Source organism: Oncorhynchus kisutch, linkage group LG27 (assembly GCF_002021735.2).
Source record: "Oncorhynchus kisutch isolate 150728-3 linkage group LG27, Okis_V2, whole genome shotgun sequence".
Classification (NCBI taxonomy): domain Eukaryota; kingdom Metazoa; phylum Chordata; class Actinopteri; order Salmoniformes; family Salmonidae; genus Oncorhynchus; species Oncorhynchus kisutch.
Window position 1 is genome coordinate 28406413 of NC_034200.2, and position 26256 is coordinate 28432668.

Consider the following 26256-nt stretch of genomic DNA (forward strand, 5'->3'; position numbering starts at 1 on the left):
TCAGTATTTTACGCAAGATTTTCTGCGGGAGACACCATGTGACCACTTGCTATATATGGTCCCTTACGGCTATTCTTCAATGGAAACGCGTAAAAAGACGTCACAATGCTGTAGACACCTTGGGGAATACGTGGAAAATGTAAGCTCATTCATAGCTCATTCACAGACATATAAGGAATCATTGGCATGAAGCGGTTTCAAAAAATGCGGCACTTCCTGGTTGGATTTTTATCTGGGTTTCGCCTGTAACATCAGTTCTGTGGCACTCACAGACAATATCTTTGCAGTTTTGGAAACGTCAGAGTGTTTTCTATCCAAAGCTGTCAATTATATGCATAGTCGAGCATCTTTTCGTGACAAAATATCTTGTTTAAAACGGGAACGTTTTTCATCCAAAATGTTTAATAGCGCCCCCTAATGCTTAACTGGTTTTAAGTATCAAACGTAAAAGTATAAATACTTTCAAATTCCTTATATTAAGCAAACTGGATGAGATCATTTACAAACAAACGTGTGTTTAGTGAGTCCGTCAGATCAGAGGCAGTAGGGATGACCAGGGACTTTCGGTTGATAAGTGCGTGAATTTGACTATTTTCCTGTCCTGCTAAGCATTCAAAATGTAACAAGTACTTTTGGGTGTCAAGGAAAATGTACAGAGTAATATGTAAAATATTTTCTTAAGAAATAAAAGTAAAAAGTAAAAGTAGTCAAAAATATAAATAGTAAAGTACAGATACCCTAAAAAACTACTTAAGTAGTCATTTAAAGTATTTGTACTTAAGTACTTTACACCACTGCCTACCACTTCGTGGCTGAGTCGATGTTGCTGCTAGACATTTCCACTTCACAATAACAGCACTTACAGTTGACCGGGGCAGTTCTAGCAGGGCAGAAATTTGAGAAACTGACTTGTTGGAATGGTGGCGTTGTATGACGGTGCCACGTTGAAAGTCACTGAGCTCTTCAGTAAGGCCATTCTACTGCCAATATTTGTCTATGGAGATTGCATGGTTGTGTGCTCAATTTTGTACACCTGTCAGCAACAAGTATGACTGAAACAGCCGAATCCACTAATCTGAAGGGGTGTCCACATACTTCTGGAGATGTATTATAGTTAACACTCCCACTAGAATACATGGAGAAACAGCCCTGCAACACATGTACACATGAAAGCTAAATGCACCTCTTTTTAGTGATAAATGTTCATTTATAGGCTTTTTGAAGCTGGAATCCCTAATGGTGAATCTGCCATGTCCGTTTGGGATATTAAAACAACCTCAAGAAACCGGAAATAATGAACACAGTTTTTTTCCCCCTCGGACATCATTGCACACGCGATAAAACAGCAGAATGTTTTTACCCCCTGCTCACCTCCGTTTGGACGCTCCTCAACTCTGTTTCGTATAACAATAACAAAGGGACTGGGGAGAACAGTGGCGCTGGTTCCCCTAATGTGGATTCCATCTTTAAGCAGCTGTGTACTCTACCAGACCTGGGTTCAGGTACTATTTGATCGTTTACAGTTTTGGGACTATTCTATTGGCTCATTAAGCCAGGCAAGCTCTCAAACAGGCACAGCTTGGCTGTAGCTAGGTAGAACTGTAAGTTGAACTGGAAATCAAATAAAATCTCTCTAACAACAAAACAACTGTGCAGTTAGTGGCTTTATTTGATTAGGCTGCAACGAGGTTTAAATGCACTGTTTACATGTCATAATAGTCCCTGATTATGGTGGCGACTGATAGTGGGCGCTAATTTAGTCATCTTAAATGTGTCTAATTAGGATTTCAAACTAAAAGCACAGGGAAGAGTAATTAACCCACCTGGTTGGTTGGCACAAAGTCCAGGCCAGCCTCTGGCATGCCCAGGAACATGGCCTCACTGTCGTACTGCAAACACAACAAGAACACAACAGGAGCACAGTTAGAATGGTGGTCACTTTACTTAAGAAAATGAGACAGAGATAGAGGGGGAAGACAGAGAGGGGAGAGAGAGGCAGACAGAGATAGAGGGGGAAGACAGAGAGAGAGGGAGACAGAGATAGAGGGGGAAGACAGAGAGGGGAGAGAGAGGCAGACAGAGATAGAGGGGGAAGACAGAGAGGAGAGAGAGAGGCAGACAGAAATAGAGGTGGAAGACAGAGAGGGGAGAGAGAGGGAGACAGAGATAGAGGGGGAAGAGAGAGAGAGAGATAGAGGGGGAAGACAGAGAGGGGAGAGGGGAGAGAGAGGGAGACAGAGATAGAGGGGGAAGACAGAGAGGGGAGAGAGAGGGAGACAGAGATAGAGGGGGAAGACAGAGAGGAGAGAGAGAGGGAGACAGAGATAGAGGGGGAAGACAGAGAGGGGAGAGAGAGAGAGAGAGACAGAGGGGGAAGACAGAGAGGGGAGAGGGGAGACAGAGATAGAGGGGGAAGACAGAGAGGAGAGAGAGAGGGAGACAGAGATAGAGGGGGAAGACAGAGAGGGGAGAGAGAGAGAGAGAGACAGAGGGGGAAGACAGAGAGGGGAGAGGGGAGAGAGAGGGAGACAGAGATAGAGGGGGAAGACAGAGAGGGGGAGAGAGGCAGACAGAGATAGAGGGGGAAGACAGAGAGGAGAGAGAGGGAGACAGAGATAGAGGGGGGAAGACAGAGAGAGGCAGACAGAGATAGAGGGGGAAGACAGAGAGGAGAGAGAGGGAGACAGAGAGTGAGGGGGAAGACAGAGAGGAGAGAGAGAGCAGACAGAAATAGAGGGGGAAGACAGAGAGGGGAGAGAGAGGGAGGACAGAGATAGAGGGGGAAGAGAGGATAGAGAGAGAGAGAGAGATAGAGGGGGGAAGACAGAGAGGGGAGAGGGGAGAGAGGAGAGGGAGACAGAGATAGAGGGGGAAGACAGAGAGGGGAGAGAGAGGATAGAGGAGGAGACAGAGATAGAGGGGGAAGACAGAGAGGGAGAGAGAGAGGAGACAGAGATGAGGGGGAAGACAGAGAGGGGGATAGAGGAGGGAGACAGAGATAGAGGGGAGACGAGAGGGGAGAGAGAGAGAGAGAGAGAGAGAAGAGAGAGACAGAGCGAGACAGAGACAGAGGATAGAGGGGGGAAGACAGAGAGGAGAGAGAGAGGGAGGACTGTTAGAGGGGAAGACAGAGAGGAGAGAGAGAGGGAGACAGAGTTGGAGGGGAAGACAGAAAAGGGGAGAGAGAGAGGGAGACAAGGATAGAGGGGGAAGACAGCGAGGAGAGAGAGAGGGAGACAGAGAGAGAGGGGAAGACAGCGAGGAGAGAGAGGGGGAGACAAGGATAGAGGGGGAAGACAGAGAGGGAGAGAGATGAGAGAGAGAGACAGAGACAGAGATAGAGGGGGAAGACAGAGAGGGGGAGAGAGAGAGGAGAGATAGAGGGGGAAGACAGAGAGGGGGAGAGAGAGAGGGAGACAGAGATAGAGGGGGAAGACAGAGAGGAGAGAGAGAGAGGGGAGACAGAGATAGAGGGGAAGACAGAGAGGGGAGATAGAGGGGGAAAGACAGAGAGGAGAGAGAGAGGGAGACAGAGATAGAGGGGGAAGACAGAGATATAGGGGGAAGACAGAGAGGGGAGAGAGAGAGAGGGAGCAGAGATAGAGGGGAAGACAGAGAGGGGGAGAGGGAGACAGAGATAGAGATATATACAGGTGAGTGCAATGTTACTGTTAATTTCTAATCGTTTTGTGATGTTGTTAAATTAGTTTCTTCTCAGTTTTGTTTATTTCACTTATTAGGCAATGTAACATACATTTCCCATGCCAATAAAGCTCCTTTGAATTGAATTGAGAGAAAAGCAAGAAGAACATTAGAAAAGAGAGAGGTAGAGGAAGAGAGAGACTTATATTAGTCAACTGATGTTTTCCTTTTGTTGTTGTCTTTGTTCAGGGTTCTTGTCTTTCCCTTTCGGACAACTTCCCTTTGAAGGCCTTGTTCTCATCTTTATCGACTCGAGATGTCAGCAATTTAAAGCAATTAGCACACTAGTAATTACAAGCCACAAAGGAAAGGCTTGAACGCAATCCTTTCATGTGCAATCTGTTATAAAACAGAAAAGCCCCTCTGTCTGTCTGTCTGTCTGTCTGTCCATGCTGCATCTTACACTTTACTGCTTTGAGTTAGGCCTATAGTGATTCACCTCACACACACACACACACACACACACACTTTGGAAGCAACGTAAATGGAGATTTACTAGTATAGCTAAAATACACATTCAATCTTAACATGAAAATGGACTGTATGTGAAGGATGCTATATAACCGGTCAATATACATTCCATACAGTGAGGCATCTGACATTCATGGATACACATACACTACACAGACACTACACAGACACTACACATACACTACACATACACTACACAGACACTACACAGACACTACACAGACACTACACATACACTACACAGACACTACACATACACTACACAGACACTACACATACACTACACAGCCACTACACAGACACTACACATACACTACACATACACTACACAGACTACACATACACTACACATACACTACACAGACACTACACATACACTACACAGACTACACAGACACTACACATACACTACACAGACACTACACATACACTACACAGACACTACACATACACTACACAGACACTACACATACACTACACATACACCACACATACACTACACAGACACTACACATACACTATACAGACTACACAGACACTACAGACACTACACATACACTACACAGACACTACACATACACCACGCATACACATACACTACACAGACACTACACATACACTACACATACACTACACAGACTACACAGACACTACACATACACTACACAGACACTACACATACACTACACAGACTACACACAGACTACACTTAGCCCTTATATCAGGTTGTAAGGGGACATTAGAATAAGACCAAGTGAACTGTGATAAAACACTTGAGTGCAATACATTCAAAGTCAACATTTCTTGTGATTCAGTGCATATGTCCCTTATGATTTCATTCAGCCAATTGTTCTTGAATAAACACTGAGCCCCATGGTTTTGGCAGTGTTCCAGTTTAAATGTACGTAATGCATTGCCATTTCCCCCTCTACCCTCTTAACATCTGTGATCTCTTAGTTCAGGGTGGCTTGCTCCACTTCTAACACATTATAAGTCTCAAAACAAATAAGCTACTTTTCTTTTGATGCCAGTATGTATTAGTGAAATGGGTCTGTAGTAGGGAACTGTTTTGAATCCTCAGCCCAACTTGTGGAATGTTCAAAGAATTCTCTCCCTTTCTTTAAAGTGTGTTTTAGATGAGTCAATGGTAAAGGAGTTGTCCAAAGGCAGCTGTATGGCACCAGTCTTGCTATAACCTCACTCACTCAGGGTGAGAGTGGAACTAAACTGAGCCTGACCACAAATGGCTTGCAACAGACTGACATTTCCATAGGGTAATGTAACAAATATCATCATCAGGGATTTGTTCATATCTGCATTGGATACAAGATACAGAGTTGTGATTGGTGCTAGGACAGTTTTAGTATGAGCTGATTGGACAAAGAGCTCTGTCTCAACCTCAGCAGTAGCATCGTGTTCTAACCATCCCATGCACCTGTCCTGTCCTACAAGGGACATGCCAGGTGAAAAAGCTAAGCCCATCCACACAGGTAGACACTGGACAAACGACTGCTCACAATTCGCCAGCTGTCACACCAATGCAAATGAGCGATCGGATGACTAAATCAACAAAAAGCCAAAACAGGGTGTCATGGCTGACCTCTTGTAAGACGATCCCCCCCCCCCCTCTCTCTCTACACACAGAGTTTGGAATGGAGCATCTGCCTTGCAGTCCAAGGAAAGGGGAGGCTGTAGGGTTGTAACACAGACACTCATTCCTCCAAATGAACCGAAACCTCTGCATTATTAATGATTACATGGAACAGCTGCATGTGTCCGTGGAACATGGAACAGCTGCATGTGTCCGTGGAACATGGAACAGACTCGCAACAGCAGCACTGGACAAACAATCTATACAAGTTCTATGAGACCTGACTCTCTTGTACAGTGTAACATGTGGTCTCAACAGTGTTTCTCTCTCTCTCTCTCAATTCAATTCAAAGGGCTTTATTGGCATGGGAAACATATGTTGACATTGCCAAAGTAAGTGAAATAAATAATAGACAAAAGTTAAATAAACAATCAAAAATGAACAGTAAACATTACACTCATAAAAGTTCCAAAGAAATAGAGACATTTCAAATGTCATATGTATATATACAGTGTTATAACAATGTGCAAATAGTTAAAGTACGAAAGCGAAAATAAATCAACATAAATATGGGTTTCATTTTCAATGGTGTTTGTTCTTCACTGGTTGACCTTTTCTTGTGGCAACAGGTCACAAATCTTGCTGCTGTGAATAGCACACTGTGGTATTTCACTCAATAGATATGGGAGTTTATCAAAACTGGATTTGTTTTCAAATTCTTTGTGGGTCTGTGTAATCTGAGGGAAATATGTGTCTCTAATATGGTTATACATTTGGCGGGAGGTTAGGAAGTGCATCTCAGCTTCCACCTCATTTTGTGGGCAGTGTGCACATAGCCTGTCTTCTCTTGAAAGCCAGGTCTGTACATAGTCAAAGCTTAATATTGCGTCAGTCACAGTGGCAGAAGTACTCTCTGTTTTTTGTTCATTCTTTCCAATGTGTCAAGTAATTCTTTTTTTGTTTTCTCATGATTTGGTTGGTCTAATTGTGTTGCTGTTCTGGGCCTCTGTGGGGTCTGTTTGTTTTTGTGAGCAGAGCCCCAGGACCAGCTTGCTTAGGGGACTCTTCTCCAGGTTCATCTCTCTGTTGCTGATGGCTTTGATATGGAAAGTTTGGAAATCTCTTCTTTTTAGGTGGTTGTAGAATTTAACAGCTCTTTCTGGATTTTGATCATTAGTGGGTATTGGCCTAATTCTGCTCTGCATGCATTATTTGGTGTTTTACGTTGTACACAGAGGATATTTTTGCAGAATTCTGCATGCAGAGTCTCAATTTGGTGTTTGTCCCATTTTGTAATTTTTGGGTTGGTGAGCAGACCCCAGCCCTCACAAACATAAAGGACAATGGGTTCTATAACTGATTCAAGTATTTTAGCCAGATCCTAATTGGTATGCCAAATTGTATGTTCCCTTTGACGGGGTAAAAGGCCCTTCTTGGCTTGTCTCTCAGATCGTTCACAGCTTTGGGGAAGTTACCTGTGACACTGATGTTTAGGCCGAGGTATGTATAGTTTTTTGTGAGCTCTAGGGCGACGGTGTCTAGATGGAATATGTATGTGGTCCTGGCAACTGGACCTGTTTTGGAACACCATTAATTTTGTCTTACTGAGATTTACTGTCAAGGCCCAGGTCTGACAGAATCTGTGCAGAAGATCTAGGTGCTGCTGTAGGACCTCCTTGGCTGGGGATAGAAGCACCAGATCATCAGCAAACAGTAGGACATTTGACCTCAGATTCTAGTAGGGTGAGACCGGGTGCTGCAGACTGTTCTAGTGCCCTTACAAATTAGTTTATATGTTGAAGAGGGTGGGGCTCAAACTGCATCCCTGTCTCACCCCACGGCCCTGTGGAAAGAAATGTGTGTGTTGTTTGCCAATTGTAACAGCACACTTGTTGTTTGTGTACATGGATTTTATAATGTTTTTCCCCCAACACCTGTCATACGATAGTTTGGTAAAAAGACAACTTGACATTTGCTAAGTATATTGTTTACACTGAGGAAATGTACGAGTCTGCTGTTAACGATAATGCAGAGTATTTTCGAGAGGTTGCTGTTGACACACATCCAACGGTAGTTATTGGGGTCAAATTTGTCTCTACTTTTGTGGATTGGGGTGATCTGTCCTTGGTTCCAAATATTGGGGAAGATGCCAGAACTGAGGATGATGTTGAAGAGTTGAAATATAGCCAATTGTAATTTGTGGTCGGTATATTTTATCATTTCACTTAGGATACTATGAAACCACAGGCCTTTTTGGGTTGGAGGGTTTGTATGTTGTCCTCTAGTTCATTCAATGTAATTGGAGAATTCAGTGGGTTCTGGTAGTCTTTAATAGTTGATTCAAAGATTTGTATTTGATCATTCTTCATCAAACCATTTCTCTCTCTCTCTCACTCAATCCCCCCTCTTCTTCCATAAAGTTACACAAGGATGGGAGTAAACTGTAAACTGTAGAGCAAAGCCAACATAAACACCCAAGCTAATAAACCAATACATTGACATGCTGTGAGAAAAAACAAACACATGGGGGAGTGCTACTTTTGTTAGCCTCAGTGACTTATGCTACTGTTAGATAAACCCCAAATGTGTTCTGCTTTTGATAAAGAAAGGCTAACAGCTATATCATGTAATAAGTAGGGCATATAGAAACTCTGACCCCTATACTGATTGGAGTCATCTGACCCCACCCATTCACTCAAATGAACCAATAGATGCTCTTTGCTGTCAACTATAAAGAGTGTCAGTGCACGAGACAGCATCCCATTGATCTGTTCAGGACTTCCTCCCAACAGTAATAGTCAGCCAGTCAAAGTGGTCGTTGTGACAACAGTTTCTCCCGCTGACTTTTTTCAATATACTAAACACTGTTGCGCTGTGGGTGTGGCATCTTCCTCATCAAATATACAGTAAACATTGTAAAAGGCAAAACTAGAGAATAACCCAAGCAGCGTAGACTAGACCAATGAGAGAGAACCCATTTGATCTGAATGTATTTCTGTTGAACAGTTGGGTCATTACCGTGATGTTTATAGCCCCTGACAGGTCTTGTAGATTCCATTTTTTATTGGATGGTGTATATTGACCCCTTTGTCAAATTGGCTTTATCCATTTGCTTTTCCTGGCGCGGGATGATATGTGCCGAACTGACAGATCTCCTGCTCGCTGATACATACTGTAATGAAATAGTTCTATTTTCTGCCTCTGCACCTGTGCTCTTTCCTTTATTGCTTGGTTGTCCTCGATAGGCTCCTATGACGCAGATGGGCCGTAATCTCCTTCATTGTTATAGTCTTTTTGGTCATAGAGGTGTAGAGGATGATTAAATGTTGTGACATACACACAGTGTCGTACCATGGAAGCTATGCTAGCTTGCAAACTCTATTTTTCAGTGCAGTCTCTTCAGTGTCTGCAAACAGACCGACGCAGAGGACATACCTGTCTAGAATATCAGTCTGACAGAGTCCAAAAAAAGAAGTGGAAATTGTGATGATTTTTGTCATTTTCTTTCCATCTTACGCGTTCTGATGTGAATCAGACGGCGGAACCTATTTCACTCTTCATCGGTTTTTCTCTGAGAGGCCGGAGAAGAGGAACATAAGAGGCTCCTATATCCTGGGAGCTTTTTATGTTGCAACCAAAGGCTTATCTTAATAAAGTATGTCTCTATATGCAGTGGGTAACATTGCAGTTTCACTACCGACAAACCCAAAATAAAAATGAGGCCCAAATAATACTACAGGTTACTTTGTGTGGACTGGTCAGATAGTGTGTCCATACTAGCCTGTTGGTTGGCTTTAAGATCTAAAACACTACTACATCTAAAACACTACTACATCTAAAACATTACTACATCTAAAACACTACTACATCTAAAACACTACTACATCTAAAACACTAATACATCTAAAACACTAATACATCTAAAACACTACTACATCTAAAACACTAATACATCTAAAACACTACTACAATCTAAAACACTACTACATCTAAAACACTAATACATCTAAAACACTACTACATCTAAAACACTACTACATCTAAAACACTACTACATCTAAAACACTACTACATCTAAAACACTACTACATCTAAACACTACTACATCTAAAACACTACTACATCTAAAACACTACTACATCTAAAACACTAATACATCTAAAACACTACTACATCTAAAACACTACTACATCTAAAACACTAATACATCTAAAACACTAATACATCTAAAACACTACTACATCTAAAACACTACTACATCTAAAACACTACTACATCTAAAACACTACTACATCTAAAACACTACTACATCTAAAACACTACTACATCTAAAACACTACTACATCTAAAACACTAATACATCTAAAACACTAATACATCTAAAACACCACTACATCTAAAACACTACTACATCTAAAACACTACTACATCTAAAACACTACTACATCTAAAACACTACTACATCTAAAACACTAATACATCTAAAACACTAATACATCTAAAACACTACTACATCTAAAACACTACTACATCTAAAACACTACTACATCTAAAACACTACTACATCTAAAACACTACTACATCTAAAACACTACTACATCTAAAACACTAATACAGCTAAAACACTAATACATCTAAAACACTACTACATCTAAAAACACCTACTACATCTAAAACACTACTACATCTAAAACACTACTACATCTAAAACACTATACATCTAAAACACTAATAATCTAAAACACTAATACATCTAAAACACTACTACATCTAAACACTACTACATCTAAAACACTACTACATCTAAAACACTAATACATCTAAAACACTACTACATCTAAAACACTACTACATCTAAAACACTACTACATCTAAAACACTACTACATCTAAAACACTACTACATCTAAAACACTACTACATCTAAAACACTAATACATCTAAAACACTAATACATCTAAAACACTACTACATCTAAAACACGAATACATCTAAAACACTACTACATCTAAAACACTAATACATCTAAAACACTACTACATCTAAAACACTACTACATCTAAAACACTAATACATTGCTTGATAACACTTTATTTTGCTGTATGCACACATATTTCATTTTAAAAATGTATTTAACCTTTATTTACCTAGGCAAGTCGCATAAGAACAAATTCTTATTTTCAATGACGGCCTAGGTCTCAAATGTATCATCCCACTACATATATACCAGCAGCATACCACTCTGCATCCCACTACATATATACCAGCAGCATCCCACCCTGCATCATACTACATATATACCAGCAGCATACCACCCTGCATCCCACTACATATATACCAGCAGCATCCCACCCTGCATCCCACTACATATATACCAGCAGCATCCCACCCTGCATCATACTACATATATACCAGCAGCATACCACCCTGCATCCCACTACATATATACCAGCAGCATCCCCACCCCTGCATCCCACTACATATATACCAGCAGCATACCACCCTGCATCCCACTACATATATACCAGCAGCATACACCCTGCATCCCACTACATATATACCAGCAGCATACACCCTGCATCCCACTACATATATACCAGCAGCATCCCACTACATATATACCAGCAGCATACCACCCTGCATCCCACTACATATATACCAGCAGCATACCACCCTGCATCCCACTACATAGATACCAGCAGCATCCCACTACATATATACCAGCAGCATACCACCCTGCATCCACTACATATATACCAGCAGCATACCACCCTGCATCCCACTACATATATACCAGCAGCATCCCACTACATATATACCAGCAGCATACCACTACATATATACCAGCAGCATACCACTACATATATACCAGCAGCATCCCACCCTGCATCCCACTACATATATACCAGCAGCATACCACCCTGCATCCCACTACATATATACCAGCAGCATACCACCCTGCATCCCACTACATATATACCAGCAGCATACCACCCTGCATCCCACTACATATATACCAGCAGCATCCCACTACATATATACCAGCAGCATACCACCCTGCATCCCACTACATATATACCAGCAGCATACCACCCCTGCATCCCACTACATATATACCAGCAGCATAACACCCTGCATCCCACTACATATATACCAGCAGCATACCACCCTGCATCCCACTACATATATACCAGCAGCATCCCACTACATATATACCAGCAGCATACCACTACATATATACCAGCAGCATACCACTACATATATACCAGCAGCATCCCACTACATATATACCAGCAGCATCCCACCCTGCTTCCCACTGCATATATACCAGCAGCATACCACCCTGCATCCCACTACATATATACCAGCAGCATACCACCCTGCATCCCACTACATATATACCAGCAGCATACCACCCTGCATCCCACTACATATATACCAGCAGCATACCACCCTGCATCCCACTACATATATACCAGCAGCATCCCACTACATATATACCAGCAGCATACCACCCTGCATCCCACTACATATATACCAGCAGCATACCACCCTGCATCCCACTACATATATACCAGCAGCATACCACCCTGCATCCCACTACATATATACCAGCAGCATCCCACTGCATATATACCAGCAGCATAACACCCTGCATCCCACTACATATATACCAGCAGCATAACACCCTGCATCCCACTACATATATACCAGCAGCATAACACCCTGCATCCCACTACATACATACCAGCAGCATCCCACTGCATATATACCAGCAGCATCCCACTACATATATACCAGCAGCATACCACCCTGCATCCCACTACATATATACCAGCAGCATACCACCCTGCATCCCACTACATATATACCAGCAGCATCCCACTGCATATATACCAGCAGCATACCACTACATATATACCAGCAGCATACCACCCTGCATCCCACTACATATATACCAGCAGCATACCACCCTGCATTCCACTACATATATACCAGCAGCATACCACTCTGCATCCCACTACATATATACCAGCAGCATACCCACCCTGCATCCCACTACATATATACCAGCAGCATCCCATGCATATATACCAGCAGCATCCCACTACATATATACCAGCAGCATACCACCCTGCATCCCACTACATATATACCAGCAGCATACCACCCTGCATCCCACTGCATATATACCAGCAGCATCCCACTACATATATACCAGCAGCATACCACCCTGCATCCCACTACATATATACCACCCTGCATCCCACTGCATATATACCAGCAGCATCCCACTACATATATACCAGCAGCATCCCACCCTGCATCCCACTACATATATACCAGCAGCATAACACCCTGCATCCCACTACATATATACCAGCAGCATACCACCCTGCATCCCACTACATATATACCAGCAGCATCCCACTGCATATATACCAGCAGCATCCCACTACATATATACCAGCAGCATACCACCCTGCATCCCACTACATATATACAAGCAGCATACCACCCTGCATCCCACTGCATATATACCAGCAGCATCCCACTACATATATACCAGCAGCATACCACCCTGCATCCCACTACATATATACCACCCTGCATCCCACTGCATATATACCAGCAGCATCCCACTACATATATACCAGCAGCATACCACCCTGCATCCCACTACATATATACCACCCTGCATCCCACTGCATATATACCAGCAGCATCCACTACATATATACCAGCAGCATAAACACCCTGCATCCCACTACATATATACCAGCAGCATAACACCCTGCATCCCACTACATATATACCCACCCTGCATCCCACTGCATATATACCAGCAGCATCCCACTACATATATACCAGCAGCATACCACCCTGCATCCCACTACATATATACCACCCTGCATCCCACTGCATATATACCAGCAGCATCCCACTACATATATACCAGCAGCATAACACCCTGCATCCCACTGCATATATACCAGCAGCATACCACCCTGCATCCCACTACATATATACCAGCAGCATACCACTACATATATACCAGCAGCATACCACCCTGCATCCCACTACATATATACCAGCAGCATCCCACTACATATATACCAGCAGCATCCCACTACATATATACCAGCAGCATCCCACTACATATATACCAGCAGCATAAACACCCTGCATCCCACTACATATATACCAGCAGCATAACACCCTGCATCCCACTACATATATACCAGCAGCATAACACCCTGCATCCCACTGCATATATACCAGCAGCATAACACCCTGCATCCCACTACATATATACCAGCAGCATAACACCCTGCATCCCACTACATATATACCAGCAGCATAACACCCTGCATCCCACTACATATATACCAGCAGCATAACACCCTGCATCCCACTACATATATACCAGCAGCATAACACCCTGCATCCCACTACATATATACCAGCAGCATACCACTACATATATACCAGCAGCATCCGACTACATATATACCAGCAGCATAACACCCTGCATCCCACTACATATATACCAGCAGCATAACACCCTGCATCCCACTACATATATACCAGCAGCATACCACCCTGCATCCCACTACATATATACCAGCAGCATACCACTACATATATACCAGCAGCATACCACTACATATATACCAGCAGGCATCCCACTACATATATACCAGCAGCATACCACCCTGCATCCCACTACATATATACCAGCAGCATAAAACCCTGCATCCCACTACATATATACCACCCTGCATCCCACTACATATATACCAGCAGCATACCACTACATATATACCAGCAGCATACCACCCTGCATCCCACTACATATATACCAGCAGCATACCACATTGCATCCCACTACATATATACCAGCAGCATACCACCCTGCATCCCACTACATATATACCAGCAGCATACCACCCTGCATCCCACTACATATATACCAGCAGCATACCACCCTGCATCCCACTACATATATACCAGCAGCATACCACCCTGCATCCCACTACATATATACCAGCAGCATACCACCCTGCATCCCACTACATATATACCAGCAGCATACCACCCTGCTTCCACTACATATATACCAGCAGCATAACACCCTGCATCCCACTACATATATACCAGCAGCATCCCACTACATATATACCAGCAGCATAACACCCTGCATCCCACTACATATATACCAGCAGCATCCCACTACATATATACCAGCAGCATCCGACTACATATATACCAGCAGCATACCACCCTGCATCCCACTACATATATACCAGCAGCATACCACCCTGCATCCCACTACATATATACCAGCAGCATCCCACTACATATATACCAGCAGCATACCACCCTGCATCCCACTACATATATACCAGCAGCATACCACCCTGCATCCCACTACATATATACCAGCAGCATACCACCCTGCATCCCACTACATATATACCAGCAGCATACCACCCTGCATCCCACTGCTGGCTTGCTTCCGAAGCTAAGCAGGGTTGGTCCTAGTCGGTCCCTGGATGGGAGACCAGATACTGCTGGAAGTGGTGTTGGAGTGAAATTAGGAGGCACTCTTTCCTCAGGCCTAAATAAAATACCCCAATGCCTCAGGGCAGTGATTGGGGACACTGATTGGGCTGTCTTTTGGATGGGACGTTAAACGGGTGTCCTGACTCTCTGTGGTCACTAAAGATCCCATGTCACTTGTCATAAGAGTAGGGGTGTTAACCCCGGTGTCCTGGTTAAATTCCTAATCTGGCCCTCATACCATCACGGTCACCTAATCATCCCCAGTTTACAATTGGCTCATTCATCCCCCCCCCTCTCCCCTGTAACTATTCCCCAGGTCGTTGCTGTAAATGAGAATGTGTGCTCAGTCAACTTTCCTTTTAAAATAACGGCAAAATAAAATAAAATAAATAAAGTATTAGTGTCTTCACATACTATTGCAGCATGTCAGCCCCCCCCCCAACACCATGTGCAGTGCTACGTCAAGATCCTATCCATCACCATTACAGTCCATTCATTCTCTATCTACAGCACTGCACATCTCTGTGGTCTTTCTCTCTATCACTCTAACATCACAGTGGGTCTGATCTGATAGTGTTTCATTTCCAGCATCACATGTGGCTGTGTGGGGAGGGCTGTTGATATCAGGCAGCCCTACCCTGTGAGGAGCATGACTGGGTTTGTTGTCAAACCAAATTACACACACTCTCTCCGTGTATAAACCCTAGTCTGAATAACAAGCAGCTAGCTAAGTGGGTCAGGGTCGCCATGGAGAGAGAGAGAGAGTGAGAGAGAGAGAGAGAGAGAGAGAGAGAGAGAGAGAGAGAGAGAGAGAGAGAGAGAGGAGGGGAGAAGAGGAGAAAGAGAGAGAGAAGGGGAGTGGGGGGAAGAGGAGAAAGAGAGAGAGAAGGGGAGTGGGGGGAAGAGGAGAGAGAGAGAGGAGGGGAGTGGGGGGAAGAGGAGAGAGAGAGAAGGGGAGTGGGGGGAAGGGAAGAGAGAGAGAGAAGGGGAGTGGGGGGAAGAGGAGAAAGAGAGAGAGAGAAGGGGAGTGGGGGGAAGAGGAGAAAGAGAGAGAGAGAAGGGGAGTGGGGGGAAGAGGAGAGAGAGAGAGAAGGGGAGTGGGGGGAAGGGAAGAGAGAGAGAAGGGGAGTGGGGGGAAGGAAGAGAGACAGAAGGGGAAAGGGGGGAAGAGGAGAGAGAGAGGAGGGGAGTGGGGGAAGAGGAGAGAGAGAGAGAAGGGGAGTGGGGGGAAGAGGAGAGAGAGAGAGAGAGAGAGAGAGAGAGAGAAGGGGAGTGGGGGGAAGGGAAGAGAGAGAGAAGGGGAGTGGGGGGAAGGGAAGAGAGACAGAAGGGGAAAGGGGGGGAAGAGGAGAGAGAGAGGAGGGGAGTGGGGGAAGAGGAGAGAGAGAGAGAAGGGGAGTGGGGGGAAGAGGAGAGAGAGAGAGAGAGAGAGAGAGAAGGGGAGTGGGGGGAAGAGGAGAGAGAGAGAGAGAGAGAGAGAGAGAGAGAGAGAGAGAGAGAGAAGGGGAGTGGGGGGGAAGGGAAGGGAAGAGAGAGAGAAGGGGAGTGGGGGGAAGAGGAGAGAGAGAGAGGAGGGGAGTGGGGGGAAGAGGAGAGAGAGAGAGGAGGGGAGTGGGGGAAGAGGAGAGAGAGAGAGGAGGGGAGTGGGGGAAAGAGGAGAGAGAGAGAGGAGGGGAGTGGGGGAAAGAGGGGAGAGAGAGAGAGGAGGGGAGTGGGGGGAAGAGGAGAGAGAGAGAGGAGGGGAGTGGGGGGAAGAGGAGAGAGAGAGAGGAGGGGAGTGGGGGAAGAGGAGAGAGAGAGAGGAGGGGAGTGGGGGAAAGAGGAGAGAGAGAGAGGAGGGGAGTGGGGGGAAGAGGAGAGAGAGAGAGGAGGGGGAGTGTGGGGAAGGGAAGAGAGAGGGGGAAGGGAGGGAGAGGGGGAATAGAGATGAGGGAGGGGAATAGAGTTGAGGGAGGGGAAATAGAGATGAGGGAGGGGGAATAGAGATGAGGGAGGGGGTATAGAGTTGAGGGAGGGGGAATAGAGAGGAATAATGGTAGAGTGAGAAATAAAAGAGGAAAGGGAAGAGAGGGGAGAAACAAGAGAGAGGAAGGAATGGGGTAGAGTGAGTGAACAAAGGGGAGAAACAAGAGAGAGGAAGGAATGGGGTAGAGTGAGCGAACAAGGGGGAGAAACAAGAGAGAGGAAGGAATGGGGTAGAGTGAGTGAACAAATGGGAGAAACAAGAGAGAGGAAGGAATGGGGTAGAGTGAGTGAACAAAGGGGAGAAACAAGAGAGAGGAAGGAATGGGGTAGAGTGAGCGAACAAAGGGGAGAAACAAGAGAGAGGAAGGAATGGGGTAGAGTGAGTGAACAAAGGGGAGAAACAAGAGAGAGGAAGGAATGGGGTAGAGTGAGTGAACAAAGGGGAGAAAGAGCAAAAGGGGGAATGAAAAAGAGAGAGGGATGGGAGAGAGGGGGAAGGAGGAGGAGTGTGGCTCTCAGTTTCTGCTCCCCCAGTATTCAATATCAAGTGTGGCATTAATCTTGGACTCCAAATCATAGCCTTGATGAACAACCTCTGTCTGTGGCACATTACATCTCCAAGTGATTCTCTCTCTCTCTCTCTCTCTCTCCCTCCCTCCCTCCCTTTTTCCCAAATGCCAATTTGGTGAGGGTCTAGAGTAAGGCTGAGTGTGTCTTCTTCTATGTCCCAGCACTGTAATTTATGACTATAACAGCCAGAGACTACCTATCTGACTATAACAGCCAGGACACTTTCATGACTACCTATCTGACTATAACAGCCAGGACACTTTCATGACTACCTATCTGACTATAACAGCCAGGCCACTTTCATGACTACCTATCTGACTATAACAGCCAGGACACTTTCATGACTACCTATTTAACTATAACAGCCAGGCCACTTTCATGACTACCTATCTGACTATAACAGCCAGGACACTTTCATGACTAACTATCTGACTATAACAGCCAGGACACTTTCATGACTACCTAGCTGACTATAACAGCCAGGACACTTTCATGACTACCTATCTGACTATAACAGCCAGGACACTTTCATGACTACCCATCTGACTATAACAGCCAGGACACTTTCATGACTACCTATCTAACTATAACAGCCAGGACACTTTCATGACTACCTATCTGACTATAACAGCCAGGACACTTTCATGACTAACTATCTGACTATAACAGCCAGGCCACTTTCATGACTAACTATCTAACTATAACAACCAGGCCACTTTCACGACTACCTATCTAACTATAACAACCAGGCCACTTTCATGACTACCTATCTGACTATAACAGCCAGGACACTTTCATGACTACCTATCTAACTATAACAACCAGGCCACTTTCATGACTACCTATCTGACTATAATAGGCACTTTCATGACTAACTATCTGACTATAACAGCCAGGACACTTTCATGACTACTTATCAAGCCCTGCTGTGACTCATATCACTGGGTAGACGGAGAGAGTAGGTGAGAGAGGGAGTAGGGATTCAGGCCTATATAAATCATAGCCTGGTAGCATTTCACTCTCTCTGGCACTGCCTCGTAAAGACAGGAGTGAGTGCTGTAAGGAGCTGTAATTCATAGTGGTAAAAATGTGAGTTTATAACGACAGAGGATAAGGGGGTTTTAATGGCAAAAACGATAGCGATGTTTCATATAATCAAAACAGTATGATGATTTAACACCCGTGTTTGAGTTATGCACTCAGTCAGGATTTGACACTTTCCTTTTAATCTGTGAAGAAAATTAGGTTTGATATCACCTTTCAATTTCATGAACGTTTCTCAGACCCTGCATAATCTAAGATACATTTTTGATTTGCTTGTTTGATCTTGTAAGTACAGTACGTGTATTTCCTATTTTGTGATTGTTACCTGCTGTAGTGTGAGGAACCACACTGTGCAGGGTGTTTAGACCAAGGTAACGTTGATCAGTTTATCTCAGGATGCTACAGCTGAAAGTTAGTTCAGTTGATTTCTAGCACTTTTTTGTTATGCTTCTTTGAAGTGGTGGGTGTGGTTTCTGTGCTGATTTATCCCAAGGCACGATGTGGAGCCATATGACCATATACCTTGTGCTCAAAGATAACCTGCATACTATATGGCAGATCTTCATCTGAGCCAGTTTGCAGCAACAGGTCATGTGAATTATTAAGTGGATTATAATCATGGACATTTTTGTAGGGGTTGATACATTTTATGTAAGGGAAAATCAAGTGGAAATTACAAACTTCAGAAGCCCTTTTAAAATGCATATCCACTGCAAGTTAAACATCTGTAGGGGCTGCCAGAGATACCATGACAACACAAACACACAGACACACAATCAGAAATAAGTCAACAATTACATTTAATCACAGTATGATGACACACACGGGATATTACACAACTATTTATACAGAATACCAACTACGACCAACCACACTGCGCAAACACACAATCACTACTTGGTACAATGAACAAATACCAACCCAGGGACATGATAACAGGCTGGTAACTAAGTTCTCATTTCAGCCATTATGTTTCCTCAGCATAACCCTTTGTCAATGTCCCATTAAATTAATCTAAAATCTAACTTCCAGCCCAATTAATTCAGATGTTGGGTGAATCATTCTCTAAGCAAAACGCCTTGCACAGTGCCTCATTAAAATATGAATCAGCATCCCTTTCAATTTAGATGCCCTCTCTTTCTCTCTACATCTCTCTCTCTCTTCACCTCTTGTGACACCTGCTTAACGCAACAGGTAAAATGCTTATTAGATCATTAACAAGCAATTTTTTCGTCCCCAATGCAACAAACTGACAGACCCCACATTTCCATCTTCTCAAGTCTGATTTACAGAATCTGAATTCTGAATAGAAAATAATTCCACCATCTGTTATGAAGATCAAAACTGACTTCGGGAGTCTTGTTCAGTCATTAAGCTTTTAATCAGGAAATCACCATGGGACAATTATAAACGCATCTCCACCAGAATCAAGCAACTGATACGTCATTTAACCTGAGACCATACTGACAGAGAGTTGCTGATATGTATAATCTTTATGATTATATTTTCCAGTACAGCGGGAGACAGATAGTAGGGGCATAGACAAAGGTTTGGCAGGGGGTATATGTCACGGACACCGGCGTCACGCTTCCAGACAAACTAAACACCTTCTTTGCCCGCTTTGAGGATAATACAGTGCCAACGATGCGGCTCGCTAACAAGGACTGCGCCCTCCTTTTCCGAGGCCGACATGAGGTAAACATTTAAACGTGTTTTACTCTCGCAAGGCTGCTGGCCCAGACGGCATCCCTAGCCGGGTCCTCAGAGCAAGCGCAGACCAGCTGGCTGGTGTGTTTAAGGACATATTCAACCATTCCCTATCTCAGTCTGTTGTCCCCACATGATTCAAGATGGCTACCATTGTTCCTGTACCCAAGGAAGCAAAGATAACTGAACTAAATGACTATCGTCCCGTAGCACTCACTTCTGGCATCATGAAGTGCTTTGAGAGGCTAGTCAAGGATCATAGGGAGCACCTCCCTATCCACATCGAAGGGACAGCCATGGAGAAAGGGGGAAGTTTTAAGTTCCTGGGCATACACATCACAGACAAACTGAAATGGTCCAACCACACAGACAGTGTGGTGAAGAAGGCACAACAGCGCCTCTTCAACCTCAGGAGGCTGAAGAAATTTGGCTTGTCACCCAAAACCCTGACAAACTCTTTATCACAGCCTGGTACGGCAACTGCACCGCCCTCAACCGCAAGGCTCTCTAGAGGGTGGTGCAGTCTGAACAATGCATCACCGGGGGCAAACTACCTGCCCTCCATGACACCTACAGCACCAGATGTCATAGGAAGGCCAAAAAGATCATCAAGGACAACAGCCAAACGAGCCACTCCCTGTTCACACCGCTACCATCCAGAAGGCAGGGTCAGTACAGGTGCATCAAAGCTGGGACTGAGAGACTGAAAAACAGCTTCTATCTCAAGGCCATCAGACTGCTAAACAGCAATCACTAACTCAGAGGCTGCTGCCTACATTGAGACCCAATCACTGGACACTTTAATAAATTGATCACTATTCACTTTAAACAATGCCACTTTAAATAATGGCACTTTAATAATGTTTACATTACTCATATCACATGTATATACTGTATTTTATACCATCTATTGCACCTTGCCTATGCCGCTCGGCCATCGCTCATCCATATATTTATATGTACATATTCTCATTCACCCCTTTAGATTTGTGTGTATTAGGGAGTTGTTGGGGAATTGTTAGATTATTTGTTAGATATTACTGCACTGTCGGAAATAGAAGCACAAGCATTTCGCAATACTCGCATTAACATCTGCAAACGATGTGTATGCGACCAATAAAATGTGATTTGATTTGATTTGATGTGGTCTGGAGTCGGGAACTTAGACTGCTACACGAGCCACGGGTACTGATATGTACAATCAACTATCTGTCTGTTGGAACCATCATAAATGAAGGAGAATTGGGATAGTCTCATAGGGAACCTGTGTAACATGGAGAGTGTTCTGTAACATGTACATTATTAACTACTCATATGTGCCACTTCGACAAAGACGTAATACTAGAATGAACAAGGGGTCTCTCTCTCACTAACAAGAAGTGACATCATTCCAAAAGGATCCGTTCCAGAAGGATATGAGACCTCATCATTGATGTTACTGCTAAAAGCTATTCTTGAATCCGATTTAACTTGGGATGATCTTCATATGTGGTTCAGCCTCACTTACTTTAGTTGAATTGACTTAAGTCCATCGGTATAGCTAAATGACTAGAACTCAAATGTAATACATTAGCTACAATGAAGCCTTAGCTCGCGAGTACCACCATAGTTTCACATCTCCCTTTTTTTACATGGGATTTTCCCTCATGCGAATTGTTGAAAAAATTAAAAAAGAACATGTTTATTTTTCACCACTGTCAGCTACACCTGGTCTCCCATCCAGGACCGACCCTGCTTAGCTTCAGAGGTAAACCAGCAGTGGGATGCAGGGTGGAATGCTGCTGGAATGAATGTGCCAAAACATGCCACTGGAAAAAAGGCAGAGAAAGCAAAGGCCAGGGTAACATAACCAAAGATAGGGAACATTCAGGAAAGAGGGAGGAGTTTTATTTAATTGCGCAATCATAAAAATAAAAAAATATTACCTTGCAAAATGTTGTTTTACTATCAATACTTTTGGGTTTATGTTTTGTAATAATAATAATTTTTGTTCTCAATTTCAGGCATTTTCCTTGATATTAATGGCACAAATGTAAGTCACTTACTAAAGAATTGCATCATATAATAACACTATTACTGGAACGATTGAATCCTTCATTGAAAGATTAACAAGGCAACAGTAAACATGTTGTTCCCCACAAATTATGCAGACACAATTAGTGACAACAATTCAAGCTCAAACAGGACAGGAAATTTGCTTGTTCAAAGTTTGGAATTTCAATTCATTACTATAGCACCTCCCTTGGGCCTATCAGTGTAATTTTGTAAATGCCTGGTCTCTATGGCAAGACGCATTATTCACCCAAGTTTTGTCAAAATCAGGCCAGTGCTGACTGAGATGTTTTTAGGCTATACAGTGCTTACTTTGTTTACAAACATTGGAGTAAATGTGGAGTTTTCTTACATGTGAAACTACAAATTTAGTAAAAACGTTAGTATGACTGCTAACCATGATTAAATAAAGGCAACAGTAAACATGTAGTCCCCCACAAATGATGTAGCGCCCCCCTTGGGCCAATCAGCATATGGCAAGATGCATCATTCAACAAAGTTTCTTAAAAATCGGGCCAGTTGTGTCTGAGATATTGCTTGTGATTAACGTATGTACAGTTCATTATTATAACTCCCCCCCCCCCCTTGGGCCAATCAGTGTCATTATGTAAATGCCGGATCTCTATAGCAAGATGCTTCATTCACCCAAGAGATTTTCACATGTGAATACTGCTCAATTCCGGTCTTGGAAGGCTGAAACACTTCTGTTTTTTGTTTCTACATGGAAGTTAATTGTACTCACCTGGTGTCCACGGTCTGAATAAGTCCCTGGTTAGAACGAGACGATGAACACCGGTAGAGTTATGACGTTTTGTTCCTTTTGGTTTTTGTCAAGTTTTTTTTAGGCTGTTCGCACACTCAATTTTCTTTGTTTGAGGCAAGTCAAAGTTAGATAGCTGAAGTCTATGCCTCGTCAACAGTACTACTCCTGGTAGGATTGGGAGCTATGGACAGGATTCTTCAATGAAGCTAGACATGTTATCATTCAATAAGCGATGACTAGTTTTCATGCAATTTGTTTTACTTGAGAAATACTGCACCAAACATCTTAGTTAATTAATTACAGATTTCTTCATTAATCTTAGATTCATTCTATCTATTCTGAAGAACACTGGCTATGTTGTTGCTATGGCGTCTCAAGAGGGACAAACGTTAATATTGCCACTTCTTTCTCATTTTTCAGGCAAAGAACTTTTAAGAGAGTATGCGAGGTATAGACATTTGCTGGGAGAAAACCGAACCTAGTATGCGGGTGCCTTTAGTCCCTATCGCTATACAAATTGCATCACACCTAGTGTTTCATGCTTACATTTACATATAGATTAACATGTAGATGTAGATTAACATATAGATAGGTGTAATATAAACAGGGACGCACACAGATGTGATACGACTCAGTAGGGGTGTGAGACTGTGAGGAAAACAACCCAGAGAGAGTCATATGCATCTGGGATAGCCAAGGCTACAATCACAGAGCTGGGCTACAGCAAGATAACTAGACAATGCAGGGGCGCAACTTTCACTGGGGACAGGAGGGACATGTCCCCCCACAAATTCTGAAATGGCATTTTTGTCCCCCCCAGTTTCATCATTGGAATGTGATACAAAATGAGGCAACGGTGTGCTTTAGGACCATGCGAATGCCTCCGAGCAGTCGGGTAGGCTGTCCCCCACACTTCTAAAACCAAAGTTGCGCCCCTGCTTTGATGTATAGCAGTCAAACTACTTAGTCTAAACTGAATCTGAGTCTTTTTTAGATCCCAATCCCTTTAAACAAAGAGAACTAGGAAAAGGGAAAAAGCATACAGAACACCATAGCCACAGATCTAGAATCAGCTTTATCTTACTCATGCCTAATCTTAACCATTAGGGGCACTAATCAGTCACTCCAGGATTTCTCAGAGATTTTTTGTAATATTTGCAAATCAAGCATTTTGAGCCGGAAATTCTGACATTTTGCATGGCAATTTGCGATGATTTTGTCCAATTTGTTGCAAAAATACACTGACGAGGTAAAAGGTTTGCTGACGTGTGGCTTGATTGAACCATATTATGCAGTAAATGTGCGGTGATTGGTTGAAATAGCGAGCCCTCTTTTTGTACTGCTGTGATGGGTCAGTTTTATATGATAATATTGCTATTATTTGACAGTTTTATGCAGAAATAGTGCGGTGATTGATAAAATTTGCAAGTCCCCGTGCAATATGCAGAGAATTGTTGATTTAGAAAAAATATGTGGTATCATGGAATGCTGGAGGAACTGAATAATGCAAAACTGACTTTAGCTCAGTGTCTTATTTGGGAAACTACATCCTGTCAATTCACTCGTGAGCTTCAATAGACCTAATCTCTCCCTACACCTCAGGATCTGCCACTACAGTATAGTAACCAGACTCCTTTGTTTGTACGGGGTTCTCTCTTCTTAACCTGTGTTTAATTACAATAGTGCAGCTGTTGCTGGTTTACACAAAGAGGTAATATATCTGTCATGTCACCCTGCCTCCATGGCGCCTGCTGTTTATACAGAACAGAGTACAGGACAGAACCCATTACCCACTACAGCCATAGTCCCGTTACCATGGCTACTGTACAGTAGACTACTGCAGGGGTTCCAAAAGTTTTTCACCCCCTCCCAGCATTAGGGAACACACACACAACGTCTATTTCTATGGACACAAGTACTGTTCACACCCCTCTTGTTGGTGGGGAGAATTTAGCAGATTTAGCAGAAAATGCAATTCTATAGATTGTGCCATGTCTAATGTGTATTCATGTGATATTTGAGTGGCCAAAAAATTACAACAAATCTAAGGGGCTCAAAAACCTACGTTAAAAAATGTTAGCTGACATGGTCTAGTTGATCTGGATATTTCTGACAAGTTATAAATAGCTCTCTAAGGTAGACAATGACTAACATGACAATAGGAACTGATGATGCGCTACCAAATATCGAAATTCCACCTTGTGCATTCTACTACTACAACTTTTAAGAGTACGTTTAAAGCTGGGTTGAGTTCCTTTAAAAAGCGTTTTTTGGTGGGAGTATGGAGAAATAGCCCCTCTTGTTCCGAGACACTGATTTAAGGATTTGGGGAAGATGAGCTGATACTAGGTCAGTGCCGAACTGCAACTTCAGACCGATGTGTGTCAGTGTGGGACAGAACAGACATGAGTAGGGTACAGGCGTTGTTGTTATGGACAGTGTTATAAGGATGAAAGGCAGATGTTATCATCAGATAGCCCAGAGACCATAGGGCCAGGAGTTTTCCCTGACCACAGCCATATACACTGAGTGTACAAAACATTAAGAACTCCTGCTTTTTCCATGACATAGACTGACCAGGTGAATCCAGGTGAAAGTTATGATCCCTTATTGATGTCACCTGTTAAATCCACTTCAGTCAGTGTAGATGAAGGGGAGGAGACAGGTTAAAGAAGGATTTTAAAGCCTTGAGACATGGATTGTGTATGTGTGCCATTGAGGGGTTGAATGTGCAACACAAAATATTTAAGTGCCTTTGAATTTTTTTACCTTTATTTAACGAGACAAGTCAGTTAAGAACAAATTCTTATTTTCCATGACGGCCT

The 26256-nt window shown here is 43.4% G+C and overlaps 1 protein-coding gene across 2 annotated transcripts in view; it reads right to left on the minus strand.

Annotated features, from left to right (window-relative positions):
* LOC109872041 (thymocyte selection-associated high mobility group box protein TOX) overlaps positions 1-26256 on the minus strand; it is a 92428-nt gene that overhangs the window by 45350 nt on the left and 20822 nt on the right. For both annotated transcript variants that reach the window (XM_020463126.2, XM_020463125.2), the window contains exon 2: positions 1824-1889. In XM_020463126.2, the coding sequence (XP_020318715.1) occupies positions 1824-1889 (66 nt within the window). The remainder of the gene's footprint in view (positions 1-1823; positions 1890-26256) is intronic.